Source organism: Temnothorax americanus, unplaced genomic scaffold, assembly GCF_048541705.1.
Source record: "Temnothorax americanus isolate GAGA-0224 unplaced genomic scaffold, ASM4854170v1 Scaffold2, whole genome shotgun sequence".
NCBI lineage: Eukaryota > Metazoa > Arthropoda > Insecta > Hymenoptera > Formicidae > Temnothorax > Temnothorax americanus.
Window position 1 is genome coordinate 1,731,213 of NW_027509338.1, and position 20,919 is coordinate 1,752,131.

The following is a 20,919-nucleotide window of genomic DNA, read 5'->3' on the forward strand; positions in this document are numbered from 1 at the left end:
AATTTTTCCTCGAGAAATGTTATCTCGTGGAGAGAAACTCGGCCCGCCTCGGGGACGCGACGCACTCTGTAATCACGCGTTGCTCACAATTTTTATTATCTCGATGTTGTGCCGAGTGTATAATAGGATTACCGATCTATCCGGCGTAAATATTAATTACCCAGAATGCGCCACGCCATGTAAGTGGCGGCCGTAAATTGCCCGGCAGCGCCTCCCCCTTACCGCGCATATAAATCCTCATCGTCGCAGAGCAAGGAAAGAGGAGAAGAGATGAAAATCTCTTCACGGCGTATGTCTCAGGTGATGATCCACAACGTCAGTGGAAATATAAAGCAAACTGGCAACTGTTTACAATATATATAGTGAATTATCAAATTACATCGAGCAATAACACTGAACGTTTAGCATTTCTCGAAGTGAAATGATTGATATTGAAAATTCGTGAATATAGTTCTATCAATAAATTATAATCGACGTATCGTCAATGAATAAACAATACCGCCTATATGTAACAAGCAAAGTTCCAGGAGAGACAAAAAACTAGGCCAAAAGTGAAATATAATACAACTTCTATGTAATGAATATTCTTGAATGAATATATATTGAAACTCATCTAAAAATAATACATATATGTGTTCTTTTAAGATCTTATCCTATAGAATGATGATATGAAACAATCGAAGCCAAAAAGTGCATTTGGAGAAAAATATCATAAGGCGGCATTGTTTATTTATAAACGATATAAATGTGACAATATTAATCTTGAAAGATCTTAGAATTAACGGTCATCAAATTTTAATCAATTCTATTATAAAAAAAATAAACAAGCAATTTTAAATAGCCAATAAATTTCAACATTTTAAACGAAAAAATATTTATTCTTGCGGATCAAATTGTTTATCTTTCTATTGTATCAATACACAGAATACTCCCATATATATAATACAGATGTATCGCGGGCGATATATTTACGAGCGATATTACTTACAATTTGATGAACGATTTGATCGATAAAGCCAATCTAAATATAACGATTAGTGTTCAGCTGCAAATATTACGGGATCATATTGTTTTTATTTTCGATCAGTAAAGACCGAAAATTCCGTTCTTCGTAAAAATTCTAGCAGAGCGAGTGTCGCGAACGAGTGTATAGCCAGGCCAGAAGTGAACGACGTCTTTCGGCGTCGCTTCGATGCCGATAGCGGCCACTGCAAATTTTATCGCGCGTTATTCGCGAGGTCAGCCCGATCGAGATCATCCTTACTACCGTTAACTAACGTTTTACGACGGCCATCAGGATAGATTACAAAGTGGCGGCTATCGAGGTTTTATGTAATTTTTCGAAGAGCCGGCATATTTATACGCTCGCTAAGAGGAATCATTTTCGGTTTTATGACGGGCGGAGCAGTAGTAAAAAGCTAATTGCTGAATAACTGAAATGATGCGCGTATACTTGGCTTAAAATGTAAAGGAAAGGCGTGGCGAATAAAGATGCGGAAGAATAAAAACACAGGAATTTTACACGCCATCTAACTTCTCATGAAATTTATAATTTTTAAGGAAATTAAAAACATCAGGTATGCACTTCTTTTAAACAATTTTAAACTACAAAAAAAAATACGACAGCCTTTATTTCCTGAAATGGATGGTGAAATATAAGAGAACTTTTCAATTATTAATCATCCTGAGACATGTTTAATTAATTTTTTGTAATTAAGAGTGAGTTCTACCGACGGTTTTTATTTCTCTCAAGCTTCCAATATTAAAGGCTTCTGCAATATTCTCTCGCGATAAAATTAATATGATCTTGTCAATGCGATATCATGCCATTTAATTTACTTTGATTTTACTAATTTATCTCCTTATCTCTTTACATTTCATGCTCATTTTACATTTATTTGTCAATCATCATGCATCCGTCAAATATCTATCAATCGTTAGTCAATAATTCGGCGCAACATTCTAATAAAAATAAATATTATTATTTTGCAATTATTAAATGTGTCTTAATATATTTTACAGTTATATATAATTAGAAACTAACCCGATGATGAATAGTATTATTGTGATGTGCTCATCTCGTCTCATATCGCAATTATTTCCAAAGATGCGCACTCAAGTGTGGAAGCCTGATTCAACATAAACGCTGCCAATTCTCCGCCACTCGACTCGTATACCGCGCGTCTCCGCGATTTCGAATGAAAATGCAGTCGAGTACGGTATCGAATCCCCGACATCCTAACTATCTATCTACTTTTGAGAGCACACAAAAGCCTCTTCTGAGTCTCGGCGACACAACGCGAGCGATTCTGACTTATCTATCACCCGTTATTGCAATTCTCTCACGTGCCAGCGTGCGTGCCTGCACGCGTATGTGCATGTATTCACATGTGCGTGCACATATGTCTATATCTGCAAAGGGAATATACATATAGAAAGGGAAGATTGAAGGCAGAACACTGAAAACGCAACTGCGATGATAGCTGCATGAATTGGGTGCACCGAAGTGTACGATAATCGCACAAGAATAGAGAAGACAATTTAAAATGTCGTCTTTCTCCCGCCAGATCTTCATCGATCTTTCCCCTTCTGATTCTGATCCCTATAATATATGTCTCAACTGCAACCCATCTTTGAACACGTCGGTCTGAAATTGCTTCTCGAGATTTCGCCATACTCGTTAATGTTCGCGTTCAATCGCTACATTCTAATAACCCTAATATCGGGCGCTAGCCAGCCCTTTCTTCTTCTCTTTCTTTCATTTCCTCACCTTCTTTCATTTGCGCGCACCGGCCAAGATACCATCCTTATTGCCTTAATTAAGAGTACGAAGGGTCTTTAATTAATTATGGTGCATCGACAAGTATTCTTAAAAATTACCGAAACGACTGCGATATTTTAATTGTATCGACTTCGTTTGTCATTTTATTTGGCTGAAAAAAAAAGTTTAATCTTTCTTCGATAAAATATTCGTAAAAAGAATTATATACGTTTACGCTCAATGTACGATTCCAAAGACTCATTTGGTTCCACGGTTCAAATTAAACCTAACAATAAGTTTCCTAACCGCATCGTGAACAACGTCGCGGATATTTTTTTTTCTCGTCGGAAAGTCTTGGATTCATAAACAGAAAATAACACCCCTCGCGCATTCGGCCGCGCCGGCTGAAGTAGCTCGGCAATGCGGGTTTTTCTTCAACTTCCGCGATCAGTTACACGTCGTCGGAGATTGCAGCTGGGCTCGCAGTCGCGGGCTAATATGCGAGCGCGGAAATGGTCCCGAGAGAAATTTGTAGACGCCCCGTCGGCATCTGAGCGGAATTTTTTTCGACGGAAATACTCAAACCCCGAAAAGCCATTCAAGCAACTTTTACTTTCACGCGTGTGCACCACGTAAGTGGTGACAGAATCACAAAATAAAATGCAGACGTGATTGAAAGTATAAAGAATATATGCGTGCCAAAGAAATTCATGTACAAATCGGGCAATTTAGAAGTGCTATCCATTTGAAATTATTGTCACCAATAAAATAGCAAAACTCAAGCTACTTTTGTAAAAAATATTCGTTACTGCTCCCTCAAAGTAAATACGTTTTTCGCAGTCTACATCAAAAGTACATTTCAAACTGTAGGATTAATTTGTATATATATATATATATGTATATGGATATTAACTAGGCTAAAAACGTTTATCAATCAACCTGTATTCAAACACATACGTCGCACATTAAAGTATTCATCATCGTTTACGAATATATAAAAAATAAAAGATATAAAGAATAGGACATGACATTTTCTCACAATTTATGAGAAAAATATCGACTAATTGTAAGTATCTTATAGAAAAAAATAAAAGATTCTTGTTACCGAGGGATTACCAAGAAGCTGTGCCGCATTGCAAAACACACACACATACATACACTTACACACATATATGCCGACGGGATCTCCTAAATCAATTAGCACGAGAACGGTTTAATTCTACGAGCGTGCTATGGTATGTTCCCGGACTTAACATGCCGGCCCAAACCTCCCATCCATCTCGCGGGGTTTTCCGGGGTTTACGGCAACAACGATCTTCCGTTCCTACGCGTACACGTCACAGCCACTTCCACCCTCGTTACTAACCTCTTCGAGGGCGATTTTTGTACCCCGTTTAAAATTTATAGGAGAATATACACGCTCGAGTCCGGCGCAAGTTACGTCACACATAATTAAGTTTTTAAAAAATGCGATTGAAATAGACGACTCGGATCAAATAAAGATTTTTTAAATCAGATTTTGAATAATTCACCTGATGAATGATGCAAAATAATCCAACGCTTTGTGCACAATCTCTATATTTTTTCTTTTGCGGTGAAAAAAAGAGTTTATAACCGTACTCTCGATTTTTATTAATTGATAATTAGTAATTTCTTATTTATCAATTAATGTCTTATTCAAATTATATATATGCTTATGTGTACATAATGAACGTTTACTTTCAAACAAAGAATTTGTTGAAAAACATTTCATTCGCCATTACAATTTTCCGAAGTAAAACCAGCCAGGCAGGACAATCTTGCACAACGGTTGTGCTCACCGGTGTGACAATTTAAAATGTGCTCTGCACTGCGAAGTTAAAGAAAACACGTGGAAGGCGGGGTACAAAACTGGCTTCTGCCTGCGGCGAGTCGCGACTTCGCGAAAGGTTCTACGGGATGTGCCGCGCGTAAATATGCGCGCGCGTTGTAGCTGGCCCCTTAATTGGCGCAAAGATCGAGAGGGGGGCTGTCGGGATGGAGGGCTATACCCGCGGCAAAGAACCGCGGGACCGAAATCGTAAATACTTTCTCGCACTCACCTATATTTCGCGCGACGACGGCGCAGCCGTTGGTTAAAAGCCACGCAAGTAGCAGACTGCCGAGGATCGGAGCTCCTCCTTTCCGTCGACCCTTGCGGCACTCCATCGTGAGGTTCCGAGCTCCGACTACGCCTGAAAGCAGAGAAAGAAACGATCACGCTCTGTGCGCACTGGGGCGTGCTGCTCCCCGATGGGTCCTCTTGCATTTCGTGCCAACTGTACGCTCACCTCGCGGAGTGCATCGCGATTTCCGAGAACACATACGTTCGGTATGTCAAGACCGGACGCCGCCGCGTTATTATTGAGTTTACGTAAATCGCACACTTTACTGGACGACCATTCTTGCGCCCTTTTTATTTTATGTTCTTTTTTTTTTTAATTTTTTTGTTTTGCGCGGAAACGCGCGTCGACTTACGATCGCGATTACGTGGAAATCGCAACGTTTGCGACCAACGAGAGCAGATTCAAGCCAAGATACATGCAGTGCATCACATCATAAATTAGATTAAAGTATAGATAGATATATGCTGAATAGATAAGTATTTGGTTATAGATTGTATAGTCGATAAAACTTGCATGTCGTGTGTATATAAAACGGATATTATTTCCTGACAATGATGCAAATAATCATTCTTATTCTTTTATAAAAATTAAAAGTTGAATTTCTTTATAGATTTAAATTATCATACTAGTAGAGAGAGAAAGAGACAGAGAAATCCAAACAAACCCTTTGATTATTTCATATTTTGTTATTTTTTCAAACGTTACGCGTATGCCTTGTAGTTCTTGGGATCTGCACCCACTCTAATTCGTCTTGTTTCACCCGTTACAACGCACGCTGTTTTTATTCGATAGGATCGCGTCGTGTTCGCGTGGTTTGCAAATTTCGAAACGCTGACACCAAAATTGTTTTCCTTTTTCGCCTTCGTTAACCTACATTCACGCGGACGCACATACACCCCAACCCCTTCGCTTCGCTCCACGCGCGGATTAAGCTGATTTATAGTGTTTACCGGCGATGCTCGCTCGATTTTTCCTGTGGCGTCGCGCGTGCGCCCCGTCGAGCTAGCTTGTCGACAAAAAAAAAAGACCACGCAAAATTGCGAGGAAAAAGAACAAGAATCGCGTTATGTCGCCGCCGAAGGGGGGTAGCAGGTGACTCGTGTGGATTGCGCGTAAAATTGTGCATTTTCGCGGGCGTCGCAAATGTGTTAAATCTTGGGTAAAATACATTTTTTATTGTAATATCACCACATGCCTCTTGTAATTCAACACATTGAACAAAGAATTCAGTAGTACCTCTTTAATACAAATTTTATATCTCATATGTTATATGCGAGATTAAAAAATCCTGGTCAAAATCTCTTGAAATAAAATTCGTTAAGTTCGTAGGAGTAAGTATACATCGCGAGCCAACGAGTAACCGTCTCAATTATGACCGAGAAGGGAAGTTCATCGAGCCGCAACTGTCGCGTGCATCACGGCGGATCACTCCGTATAGATTGCATCGGCCGGATTGCAGCGGTGCATTTTCGCGGTCGCGGAAGAACAGCGACACGGGGATATCTGGAGTGTTGCCAGTTCGTTTCGAGCGGACCGCGTTAATTTTTCCAACGAGTCTAATTAAATCCCGCTCCCTCTCTCCCCGTGTTTCCTTTTCACCCTCTCGCTTCGTCTTCCTCGTTCCTTCTTGATGCCGCCGGCATTCAACACTTAATACGATGAACGTGGAAGCCGCATATAGCAACGCGATTATCGTCGAAACATCTGTAAACTCCCGGCGTAACGACGATAATTGAATGCGCTGACTGTCCCCTCCACCCTTCTCTCGTTGGTGCAACGTACAAACGCATCCTCGCGTACGTCCCATGCATTACGCATAATTAATCCGACGATGCTATCTTCTCTAACCTCGTATCCGCGCGTTCATCGCGCGAATAGAATCTGCGATGCGCTATTCTCCTTTCATCAATGTTACCCTCCCTTTCGTTCCTTGCAACGTACCGGCGACACTGCATACGACGATGTGCATGCGTGTGCCGATATATGCCGCACACTGATAATCGCGATAAGCTCGATGACAACGCGATTCCCATCTCTGAGGTCGGCGCGGTCGAGGAGAGAAAGATCATTTATTAAAAAGGAAAGGGAGAGAAAAGAGAGAGTTAGAAGCAGAAGAGGATGTACATACGCGCTCGACACAATCGAGCGAGTATAGTAATCTCCTGGCGACTATATCTTCTTTCTTTTTTGCCTTTAGTATACTATTCCGCCGCGGATTTTTCAGATCGGTAATCGAGCGCTTGGAAGAGGAATTCTCAACGACGTATTTCGCGGTGTACCTTCGGAAGTTCTTGGAAACCGCTTTTATCGAGCCGAACTATCGCCACATTTAGTTCTCGAATCGTTCTCTGGAAAAGAATACCTTCGAGTGCAGCGAAGTGCATGTCGTTGCGTAGTTGGCACCAAAAATAGTACACCAAAAAGATATGATAAAAATAAAAAGAAAGCAAACTATTTTCTGGAATAAAATACCTATTGAAACGACTTGCTTGGTGAAATACTTTTGAAAAGTATTGAAAGATAGCTAATTTTTGGAATATAATATTTTCGTATCGTCATTTTTTAATTAGAGTTCTTGTTTTAAAATTTTTACATTTTTGTCGTGATATTTTTTATTAAAGATCTCAAAATACGCGAAATATGAAAATGCAAGATGTATTTAAAAAAATATATATATTTTTTTCTTTTTTATCATGAATATATATATATCTTTTTCTTTTTTATCATGAAAGAGATAATTTTGAAAAACATCAAATTTCCATGACCGAGAATTATATTCGATATTATACAAATTCAATGTTTTTTCCGAATAAATGCTGCGAAAAAAATTTCCCTAATTTTCAGTAAGTAAATTCCAAACATTTTACTCCTGAGTTGAATAAGAGATTTCACTTGAAATAGAACCACTACAAAAGCGGACCCAAAATATAATTTCCATCTTTTATAATCCTTTTAACGACTTTCCAAATCTCCTTAAATTTCTTTAATGAAGATGCTGCTTATGGCACTTCACAGTACTTTTAGCATTACTTTAGGATCCTTAAAATATAGTGATATAAGATGACGGAAGTAATTTTCTACCATTTACGATTTAATCGCATTACCAACACCCTGACGAACGTTATTATAACGATGGAATTTATTTTACATTTAACACTGTTCTTCACGTAAAGTTTCAGTAAACGAAGAACGCGTTCTGCCGCTACTTATTAGAATGTAATAAATAATTCAATAATAATTTCCACATCCCGTCGGACTGTGTCAGAACGGGAGAAGTGACGCGCCGCCGCCGCCGCCGCCGCCGCCACCGCCGTTGCCGTTGCCGTTGCCGCCGTTACTGCCGTCCGGATGAAAACATAAATCTACATATTATTAAAGCAGCGGCGATCAAAGCGATCGAAATAATGCAGATTATCAGAAAACGCCGGTGCCGCGGCAATTTCTGCAGGCACTTAAAATCATTTCGACGCCTCTCGCCGATGAATATTGAACAGCCACGCACCTGCCGGCCGCCTCTCCCCTTTCCAATCACTCGTCTCCTCTTTATCCCTCCGGCCATCCCCTGCAATCTCTCGTTTCGCAATGATTTCAAGCACGAACTCGTCCATCATTGATGACCCTCCGCGCAAAATAATGCTCGCAACGAACGAATTGGGCGGTTGTGAGAGCGCTATATGTACAATGAGCAGAAGCAGAGAATCAAAATTATTTGTTGAAAATCACATTATCGCGTCGACGGAGATAGCAGTGTACCGCGACCGCGACCTCGCAAGTTTCAATTTTACACCCAAGCGCATTTTAATGCACGCCGCGCATGCAAAGCCTGGAGCCCCGATCGGCGCGCAATTAAAAATAATTGACGACGACAACGAGCCGATGTTATGGGCTGGAGGCGACCGCACGGGAAATTAACTCGCAATTCTCTCCGCGGAAAATCCACCGCGAATCTGGTTCGAGGATGCGAACGGCGCGGGCGTTCCAAGAGTCTCTAAGCAAGGCGTTTTAATCCTTGAAACATCAGTATTGTGAATAACTGAATATTTTGTCTATAATTTAAACTGAAAATTATATAATATTATCTGAAACGTGCCAATATTTAAAAATTCTGCGTAATTCACGATTATATATTATTTCTACACGCATAAACGTTCAAAAATGACACATTTGACTGAAACTCGTTGTTACATATGTTTTGTTAGTGTTATAAATTAATATACGTTTAATCGTATTAATGCGTTCAATCGTGTTAAATGACGTCATTTAAAACGGCAAAAAATGAGTAAAAGAGCCTCAGTTAAAATAACACACTTGAATTTGCAGTGTAAAGGTTTACGCGTTCAGTCTTACGCTAACTCACTCAAAATCGCTATCGTAATATCGAGATGTCTTCAACGGAATCGCCGATTTTCGAATATCTCACCGGTATATACATCCCTCTGTTTCAATCGCAAAAGTTTGGAAGGAGGAAAGAGTACAAGAAATGGATAAAGATGCAAAGATGAAGAGAAGAAGATCGTGGAGGATAAGCAGAAGAAAACTGTCGCTCGGTTGGCTATATATATGTATACACATATACTGCATGCGAAAATGTCGGGCGCAATTTCTGAAATTCCGTCGTGTCGCTTCCCCGTGCAACTCGAATATCGCTGCACTTCTCTCTCTCTCTCTCTCTCTCTCTCTCTCTCTCTCTCTCTCTCTCTCTCTCTCTCTCTCTCTCTCTCTTCCTCTCCCTCTCCCTTTCTTTCTCCCTCCCTCTCTTTCTCTTCGACCTTTCTTGCGCTTTATCCTCGTCTCTGTCTTGCTTCTGCCAGAGTTTATCGCGAGCAGACATCCTCGACGCGACGCGACGCAATGTGAAACTGACACAGAGTGCTTTGAAAATTTCAGCAGCCGATATCAGACTCTGGTAACCTGAATAGGAGCCGAATAATATCCAAACAGTTTTCAATTTGATCTTGATGTTTTATTTTTGCTAGGTTAAAAATTCGTATAGGTACCTATGAATAAGTGCATTAATAGTTATGGAATATATATATATATATATATATATATATATATATATATATATATTAACCAATCTGAATTAAGAATCTATATATATATAAGTACCGGATGTCTGTCTGTCTAACCGCGAACTACTCATTCGTTAGTGGACCGAATTTTTACCAAAGGTACATGAAACAGGGGTAGAATTTCCCGGAGAGTGCCATAAAGTGTATATAATTTTTTGTTAACAATTTTCTGGAAACCGATTTTTTCAATTTTTATAATTTTTCGGGAAATAATCGACCGAATCTCAAAGAATTATATATGAAACAGGGGTAGAATTTTCCGGGGAGTGCTGTAAAGTGTATAATTTTTTGTTACCGATTTTTTTGGAAGCTGGTACCGAAATTTTCGATTTTCTGGAAACCGGTTTTTCTAATTTTTCCAATTTTTCGGGAAATAATTGACCGAATCTCAAAGAATTATATATGAAACAGGGGTAGAATTTTCCGAGGAGTGCTGTAAGGGGTTTCCGATTTCTGCTACAATTTCCGTAAATTTTGAGATATCAAGCTGAATTTTTTTTATGGATAATTTTTATAGATAATTTTTCGTTACCGATCTTTTTGGAAACCGGTTACAAAATTTTTCTAATTTTTCGGGAATTAATTGACCGAATCTTAAAAAATTATATTATAAAATAAAAGTCGTGTTAAAATTTTTTTAATTTTTGGAGAATAAGTTTAATTTTTTATTAATGGATAATTTTTCATTAATGAATTGATTTTCTTAAAACCGGTGCCAAAATTTTTCTAATTTTTTGATGATTTCGAAAAGAGAAAATAAATTGGAAGAAAATAAAAAAGAGTTAATAATGGCGGGTCAACGGAGGGTGAAAACGCGCGTGGCGCGAACAAAAATAAAATTTAAAGACTAATATAAGGGATTACATTTTTGAAATATTTGACAATATGCTAATTTGCATCTATAATATTATCTATTATTTTTTATTTAAAAAAAATTCGAAGATGTAGGTTAGAGTTTGAGGAAAAAGAATATCAAAGGTGCTCCTAATTAATGAGTGAGTTTGGGGAGAGGGGAATAGATTTTGAAAAATCTAGTATAATTTAAAAACATTCAATATTTGTCGCTAATGTGAATAGCTTCAATCTAGTTTCATACAAAGCGTTCTCGATATAAATGTATAATAACGAGGAAACACTGTCTTTATCGTGAAGTATTATAGTAACGACTATATAATTAGTGCTGATTGTGAAAGTGATCATACATCGATGTTCAAGAAAATGTTTTTCAAATAAATGAACAGAATTGGTTATTGATAGAATAACGAATCAGTAAAAACCGTTTCACATTAATTTGGATAAATATATATTCCTACTTTGGAAAAATTTTATTATTAGAAAACCAGGTTATAACTGATCTACATCAATAAGATTTTCATGCATGTGTAATATCAGAACCGAAGACGAAATATAGTCATCGCTGCGAGAATCACGCAATTTCCACGATTCGTCTGGAAAATGCAAATTCGTTACCCACGGACTACGAAGAAAAGAAAATGCAAATGCAAAAAATGCAAATTCGATATCTTCGACTTTGAGAACGACTCTCGGAACGGAGACACTTGCTAGAATCTTGTAATACCTATTTGAAATTAAACGTTATTTCAAGCGTGACAGATGAATTTATCAAACGTGATGTGGCAAAGACTTTTATTGCTTTCGTGCGTTCTATAGAATATATATCCGCGTTACGCGTATAACATGAGCTTTCAATCGACTTAAGAGCCATCACCGCAATATATATGTCATAAAATTCAAGACGATTACTTGTCGAAGCAAACTCATGTAGAATTATTATATAACGGATAATTACCATGCATTATTGTATCATTATAAAATTAATAATTATTATAATAATTATAATATATTTATATATTATCACACACACACATAAAAATTAAATAATCATTATTGCGTACCCGCAATAAAATTTGTTTCGTTATAATACGACCGAATAATTACAAATGAATCATTTGGAACTTGATATCAATATATCATACAAATACAACGTCGTTTATTGAAAGTCAAAAAACAAAAAATCAGTGGAATAAATTTAATTCATAGAAATCAAGAGACACGCGCGGTAGTGTCGACTTGCGCCAAGTACACGCGGAGCGAGACCGACCGTGACTCTTTTATTTACCTATAACGCGAATTGACGATAACGGACAAGGACAGTATTTCATTCTCCATTAAACTTCGGACACAAGGAGTTCAAATTAAAATCGCGCAAAAAAGTAGGCATCTCTTCCAAGACGAGCGGAGCAAAATTAGAAAACTGTCAAATTAGTCTTGATTCATTCGCGAGGCGCGTATTTACCGTGTAAATAACCTCCACGGTATATTTCGTGCAAAGCGGAGGTCGAGCTTCGTTCTGGAGTCGGTGCTTCGGCGAAGCATAAAATAATTATGAGCAAGTACCGTAAAGCGCCTATAATTTCAAAGGAACCGGGAGGCCGGGCAGCCATCGGCCTGGCCTTAAGGAAGAAGGTGGACGAAGGAACGCGGCTGCCAAAAGATAGTGGACGACACGGATGCCTGCGGGCAGGCTCTGCAACTCTTTTGCGTTACAGCTTCCATTAACGAAGCGATTAACGTTAATTTATGTAATGCAAAAGGGCATATAAAAATTGCTTCGATATTCTGTAATATATTTTTCAGGAAAGACATGTACAAATTATCATAAAACAATGTACGAGTAAGTATAGTGCTTTATAAACATATGTACATATATATATGTACGTACACTGTATGTATTACAGTATATATCTTTAACAAAAACTGTATGTCTTTATACTATTAAAAATATGAAACGTTATAACATCATAAAAAAAATTAAAAAGGATTGAGAGATAGACAAAAAAATAATACATAATTTTCAAATATAATTTTGTCTCGCAAAGACACAAAATTAGAGCTGTCAATGTTGTGTGCCCGACTAATAATAAATGTGATCTTACCATGAATGTGACGCGCAATCCACTTAAGTGTAATGAAGTGCATAGGTTATCGAATGAGTGATATACGACCACAAGTATAGCTTTTTTCTCTCTGCTCTTAGCTCTTTATTGATCTCGCAAGAGTACCGAGTGTATAATAAGTAATGGAGTTATAAGCAAGTTAGCTTATATCTCATGATAGAAACGTCAGCCAGTAATAAGTAACATACTTTCGCTTGAAGTGTTGAGACATAAACCGTCTTCCTGCTAACATCGATTTTATCATCAGCGACATGATATATACATATATATATGGATCGCAAGCGATGCAGCATTACGTCGTGTGAGGCAATATAAAAAATATAAGGAAATTATTTTAAAAAAACTTTATGATAAAAAATAAATTGTTTTCAATTAGCTAGAATTAAATATACAGATCGAATGACTTAAAAGTATGTAGTTCATACATATATATATATATATTTTATATGATTATTTATTATTTCAAATTTTAGCATTATCACTTTCGGGAAAATCGAAAACAATGAAAATTTAAAAGTGTAATTTTCTTGTAACAATATTTTCAAAAATGTAAAAGGTCAATAATATGCATATTATGCACAAATTTGCAATGCTTATCCTGGAAATATAAACTCTATATATTTACGACAGCCAAAAAACATCTCACAGCGAAAATATACAATATTTTATGAAAATAACAATTTTCAATTCGCGACAAAAGGGACTAAATCGCTATCAAATAGCGGATGTCATCGACGCCGAGGGAAGACGCATCGCGATCCATGCTATAAAAGGAAAAATTACGCGAACGCCGCGGGTAACGATTATATTATTCGCCCCCTTCGGAAGACTTGATCCCCACTGCGTGTTCCGCGTGCACGATCCCGGCTTAGGGGTGTGCTTCACGAAACGAGGGCTCACTTTTCACTTAAAGACTAGCGGGGTCGGGGCCCGTCTAACTGCCCCGCATTATTCGTTATTACGGCGTACATGATGCGCGAGGGTGGTGGGCGGTATATCACTGATAAATCTGGAAGAATATAGAAGGAAAAAAGAACGAGATAAAATGCGATTTATTCATTCACCTTTTCGAATTATTATTTCAGAATCGAACATTTTTAAATTCCTCCGCTGAAATATATTATAAAACTTTTAAATAGCTCAGAAAAATAAAACATAAAAATTAAATAACACATATTACTTAATTAATATTACTTAATTATCAATTGATCTTTAATCACACGTCTGTTTTATAATTAAATTTCATCACATGCCGTGTTTCGTATTTAGAGATTTAAAAAAATTAAATTAATTTTATAGTTACTTCTCTTATTATTATTAATTTTAGTTATTTAAATCCTTATCATGTTGGTTTTTGAATAGACAATTATAAGAAAGAAAAAAAGAAAGAGTGGAATATAGAAATCAATGTAAACTCTAATAGTTGGAAACAGAAGAAAATAGAAAAGGAAAAGGAAGGGAGGTGTCTCTCTCCAGTGACGCAAGTATAATAGTCATTTGCTTCGACTGCAACGAGAATAACGCGAGTTAAGCCACCTCCAAGTCACATCCGCGTTTGTCCCTCTCACGCTTCCTGTAGAAACGTCAACCTAAGAGGGCGTCGCGTCTTCGAATCATTTTCTCCTTATTTACCTTCTGCTCGCTTCTCTTTTCTTATTTCTGCTCTTATTTTGTCACACTCCCTCCCGTTTGACTCAAAGATGATAATAACGCGCAAGAGAAAAAAAAAGAGGGATGATAGCTTCATAGAACGAGAAAGAGAGAACAAGAAGAAAGCTTTAAAGCAAAGACGGATTTCTTTCGAGGGAGTTTAACTAAGGCGATTGCGTGGGAGAATGGTTTTAATCGATCGCCGTGATTGAATCCAACCAACCATCCCTATATTTTCCTCGCATTTCCAACTTAAAGTTTCGGTTGCACAAAAAGAATTCTCTCCATTGGCATTTAAAACTTTACTAATTCAATAACGCCTTTGGATTTTATATATAATAGTGTCCTTCTAATCTTTGTGATATGCTTTAAACTCTTATTTGACTCAAGTTTATCCTAGGACTTTTACTTTTTAAACAAAACTACATAGAAATAATTAAGGAATTAAAAAATTGGGAATATAAGCTTTAGTATAGACCTCTTTGTTGAATCTGGGGCAGCTGAAATTACTTTACTATAGTATCGTTTCTGATAATATAATGAATATTTGTTATATCGGGGCGGAATAACTGGCGTTATTAAACTTGTACGAGCGGATACGCGCGCATAAATCCACCCGCTAATCGCAACGACGATAACAATAATCGAGCGAGATAATCGTTTGATATTAATATCAGCAGACCAGCGTTTCAACTCCAAATTAAATCGTCCGGTGTGTAATGAGCTCTCTCGCATCGCGAGCGAATTCTATGATGAAAGGCTCGCACCGCTGCCTCTCTCTCTCTCTCTCTCTCTCTCTCTCTCTCTCTCTCTCTCTCTCTCTCTCTCTCTCTCTCTCTCTCTCTCTCTCTCTCTCTCTCTCTCTCTCTCTCTCTCTCTCTCTCTCTCTCTCCACCACAACGCGCCGAAATTATTTATCAGAAATAAACGCAAAATCATTCAACCGCAAACAATCGTTTATTTCTCAGGTTTATGTATATCAGTTACTGAACCCATTTTTGTTATCAACTGAACGTTTCTAATGAACGATCGGTCTCAACCTTATTTCGCTTGCGATGAGTAATTAAAAAATATGTGCTCTAAAAAAAGATATAGTTCCTTTAATCCGTTGTACAAAATTTGTATTTTTGCATTTAAGTTCCAAAGTATTTAGAATAATTCAAATGGTTTTATTATACTTTGAAACTATATTCGAGATTATATATATATGATATATAGCTACACAAATAGCGCTTAGACTCATCACAGGCACCGCGACATTTCTTATCAATTCTGTTTGTACATCATCATAACGAACTTGAGCCGTTATCGGAGCTTCTTCGGCAAAGCCTCCTCGGTAATCAATGTTTAAATGCGTGTCGATTTCGAACGCAATCAAGACGGGACCAAACGCAAGCCGCTATCTCGCAAACAATATATACATGAAAAAACTTAGTCACAACAGTTCCGCGAAGCCTATTGATCTGTTGTTTCCGCTCGCTGTTGCCAAGGGCCCGTCTTTGACATATTCTTTATTCTTCGCGCGTTATAAAAAATTCAGGAACTTTCTTACGGGAAAGTCGTTGGTCATTACAAAAATGTAACTTTAATGAATTCGATCCTGGACACTCTTGCCATTTCTTTATCCATGTATTGTTATATTTCGGCTGTTAAATAAAATGTTGCGTTACCCCTGTTTCTCTGTGTGTCAGTACGCTCCTACATCTATTCCTATCTTCTTTCCGCTTGCGTCGCGTGAACTATATATAATTAATTAGCTGCATTTCGTGAACAATGAAACAAGAAGAATAAGTTGAAAATTTTCAATTTCGTACTTGAGAAGCACGATATACCGCTTGCATCTCAAAGGTTTAATCCTGTCAAAATACACATGTATAAATCAAGCTCAAATCGCGTCGGGTTCGTCACGAAACAAATAAGTCTTGCGGATCAGGCCGTTTTGGCGAGAATAAATAGGCAAGTGCAGCTGCGGAATTCCCACTTCCAGGCCAATAAATCTCGGCTCGAGAGACGCCGTCTATATATTTCCTGTTACATCTAATGATTCCGGTTCGCCGCTTCGATTTTCGTCCCTCATTCTGCGCGCGACATTAACCCCGGCAACAACGTCGTACGGCGTGTCCGAATGGCGCGGTAACGATTCCCTTAAAACAATTTATGCGCATTGATTAATAGGATAAAGCTTCAGATCGCGCCTCCCTCGTGAACGGGGAGGGTAGGCTTCGTTCGTGCGGGAGAGGGGAAGACATGAAGTACCTAAGCGCGAAATGCAAGGGACCGTGAAGCCATCAATTTAAACGTGCATTGGCGCCGGATCGCCGGAGCCCTTAAATTTGGCAGAACCGACAGCCATTCGCTCGAGGCGAATCGACGGTATCGCGCGAATAAGAAAACCTCTTGATGATCCAGCAGGCCCCGTACCTCGGACGCGATTAATTCCGCCAACCGAGCGGGAATTTATTATCAGCAAAGGGCGCGTTTCTGTAATGTCTTCCGATAATATTCAAAAAGGGGACCAAGATGAAACCTGGTATTATCTCATTGTATAGACGTTCGCCCCGCACAGTCTTTGAGTCCAAGTTTCAATTGTTAAGAGGATTTTTAACAACACTGCTTGGTTTAAGTGCCTAATTTTCGCTATATTTTTGCATTACATGCGCGATTTATTCTGGATTAAATAAATTTTGAATTATTTGACAAATCTTATTGTGATAGATAGAAGACACGTGAACTCTCTCCTAACTTTCTATAACATGAAAATTTGAAAGGATCAAAGTGCCAACGTTGCGTGATGCCCGAATTTTATTTACTGATCGGAAGCGATTATTTACGGGCTCGCGGGTCCTTCTTATCCTCTTCTCCCTCCGAGCGACAAACTACAGGCTCGTATTTCGGGTAACAATAATCTGCGAACCTCGTGCTCCTATATTCGCTGCGGGTCAATACACCGTTGAAGGCCGGGAAGAAGCACCGATGCATGTGCGCGCATGTATACGAAAGGGACTTGTAAGAAAGTAACGGAAAAATAGAACTATACGTTAAATTATTACTGCGCTGGCAGTGGCCGCGCAATTGTATGTAATACTTTATAGTATTCGGATAACGTTCTTTCCGCGGCAAACTATTATCGTTCTACAAAGTCCATCGCGCGATTACGCTTCCATATTAATCTCTTGATTGCGTATCTGCCGATATCTCGCGAGCGGCGCTCGAAACAGGAAAGGCGGCAAATCCCCCTTTCAACAGAGTCATGAAAAATGGGGGTTGCCGGTGGCCGCGAGTGCCTTTAATGGATAGCTCCGCACCCGCGAGACTCCCCACGTTCGCGTTCGTCTTTCACCCTCCTCTCTACCGTCGTTTTTTATTATCCTGCCAGACCGGAGATCGAGCAGCCGATTCCGAGTTTCTCGCCTCCCCCGTTTTGATCTCTTCATTTCAATTCGCTCCGCAATCCTTTCCACGTGAAATATATAGACAGATGTCTTTTTCAACCCTTCCGCATTTCTCTTTCAAGTTGTTTTATCATTGAGCGTGTGCGCAGAATATAAAATTAGTCAATGTTTTAACGAAATGGATCATTATTACTGAAGATGATATCAATCATATGACAAATGTTATAAAAATTGTGTATAATGAAAGAGGAAGAACGAAATACATCCCAACGTTGCGACAAGCAAACAAACTGAACTCAACCTTCTTGATATTTGTAAAAGTATATAGAAATACTAATAATCTATATTGCCCTGACAAGTTAGATACTTTAATTTCGCTCACATATTCGTATTAGCACATGGAATTAAAATAAGTCACATTCTTTGACGACTAAAAAAGCTAAAAAAAGGAGGACCGATTGCCTCGAGGCATCCGCGTCGGCGGTATACTGTATTGCGCCTTCAAGCTGCTTTTTTTCCTTTCTCATTCGTCCCTGCATCTCGCGCGCGCGTCGAGGGTGCGACGTTAGATCGGAGATAATATATACGACAGAAACGCGCGTATCGAATCATGTCGAACAAATAATTCGGCCGAAGTGTTTCGAGTGGCGGCACGCGGGGTGGGAGGTGTATGTACACGTCGTGAGTGTATATAGCGGGGTTATTAATTCTCCGACAGAGTGCCACCAGCGTGACAAAGCCATATCCGATGTAATGGGCTTTCGCCTGGGCCGATTAAATGCGCCGCGAAGAACGGGAAACGAGGAGAGACAGAAAAAAAGGTAGGCCAAAGCTGTTTCTACGCGTATCAGAATACTTGTAAATAACAAAAATTGGTAAACCCAACACTCATAATAAAGAATCCCCCGAATGATAGGCAGATATTGAAGATTGTATAGTATTATTGGTTACTATATATATATAACGAGAAAATCGATCGACGTGAAAAAGTCTCCGATTATTATCGATTTATTATGTATTTATTATCTATGTGTTATGATTAATATCAATTTATTATGGTTTATTATGTATGAAGTAAAAAGTATATCTATATAGTATTAAAATTACGATTTCATACACTTTTTTTAAACTGATAAATTACAACCAACTATAAAAAATTACTGTATTATTAAAAAAAAAATAACGTAGACATAAGAAAAACAAATATTAAATGCAACATTAAACTCGGTGTATAATAGACACTCTCGCAGTAAAATTAAAAATATTAATTTTTGTGTAGCAAATTATTGTATATCAGATATTGTAAAAATAAATACATATATAAATTATATAAATTTGCAATTTATAACGCTTATACATTTTAACTTTGGCAAATTAATTTTTTAAATCCATAGCAAAATATGGACGTTGCGATGATATCAATCCAAAACGCAGTGCCCAGAGATGCGCTATCTTCGCGGACTTCTTTTCGCCCGGTTTTATTATGCCTCGCTGCGAGATATAAATTTCCGTATTTTACGGTTTTCAGAGTACATCACCATCTCGTTTAATTACGAGCGGGCTGTCGTCGTATCGATGATTATTTATACCGTGTGCTCAAGACGTTTATTGCTCGTTGTCCGGCTGCCTCTACGTGCCCGCCGCCCCCGGGGGTGCAGGAACTTAATGATGTCCGACGATGGCCGCCCGGCCGGCAAAAAGGCTCAGCATGATTTACATGTCAATCCCTCGACAGTGCGCGCGACAAGAAACAGGCACGAGAAGAATCGCGTTGCATATTTATTAGGTCACACGATACGCTCAAGTCTGATTAGACTTTTTTTTATATTGTGCAAAAAACGAAACGTTTTGACGTACTTTAGAGTCTCGTAGTTCAATAAACTTTCCCTCACAAATAAATTGTGACAGCCATCAGTATAATAATTACACACATTTAGCATTTTTCTAATTAAAATAAAAATCGAGATATAAAAATAGCATTTTTAATAATTTTATAATTTTCTTATTAATATATACTTTGTATTATAACTTGAATCACTTTTATAAGTAATTGAGAATTTAAAAAAACTGCAGTGTGTATACGAATTAATTGAAATATATAATATTTCAATCTGCAAGATCTGAAAGCGTCTAACCACTGATGCCGATCGATGTTTCAACAAGTCGCAAAAAGTACAGCGAAGTATAGTGAAATATAGAGAAAATCGCCGATAAACCGCCGCAGTTCGATGGAATCCGACGCGATTAAAATGGTCGTTCTCGCTCCTCTATTTGTGTGTTTTGCGCTCGTATACCTCCTCAGGCAAGAAGCAAGAGGAGCGCTCCCGCATCTCCCTTGCCCGCGCAAAGTCGCGAGCGAAATAACATTGTTAAATGCGAGGGACTGCGGGGAAGCAGACAAGAAGCAGGCAAATCACGTTGAAATTGATTTGATTACTTCGGCTTCCTGCAGCGACGTAGTTTTTACGTCGGTCCCGACTCCCGAGTCGGCGTCGCGCGAGAGACCCGTCCGAGCAAGCGAAAGACGAGAGACTTTCGTATTCATGCACGCGAGTGCGAATCGGTCGCTCCGATTATAATGTACGAGACTCGACGCCGCGCCGCGGAGGGGAGAACGCGTGATTCCATTTGTCGATCGCAAATCGAAACCACAAACCCGCGCAAAACCGCAAAGATAGATATACATTACGTCGATCGAGGCGGATCGAACCGGCCGCGTATTCGTCCCCTGCGCGCTTTAAAATCGTCCCGATGCACACATCCAATCCTATTCCGTCCACTCGGCGTTACGCGATCCGCGTTTCCCACCGCGAATTCCGCTCGCTAAATATTTCGCGAATATTGCCCTCACCACGATTCTATTATGCCTGCAGTCCTCTGGTTTCGATTTTATCTAAATTTTATTATATGTATATACCTCGG

The 20,919-nt window shown here is 38.6% G+C and overlaps 1 protein-coding gene across 3 annotated transcripts in view; it reads right to left on the bottom strand.

Annotated features, from left to right (window-relative positions):
• LOC143897200 (latrophilin Cirl) overlaps positions 1–20,919 on the bottom strand; it is a 470,740-nt gene that overhangs the window by 270,833 nt on the left and 178,988 nt on the right. For all 3 annotated transcript variants that reach the window (XM_077405633.1, XM_077405631.1, XM_077405632.1), the window contains one exon: positions 4,843–4,974. In XM_077405633.1, coding sequence (XP_077261759.1) covers positions 4,843–4,948 — 106 coding nt within the window. In that variant the 5' untranslated portion in view covers positions 4,949–4,974. The remainder of the gene's footprint in view (positions 1–4,842; positions 4,975–20,919) is intronic.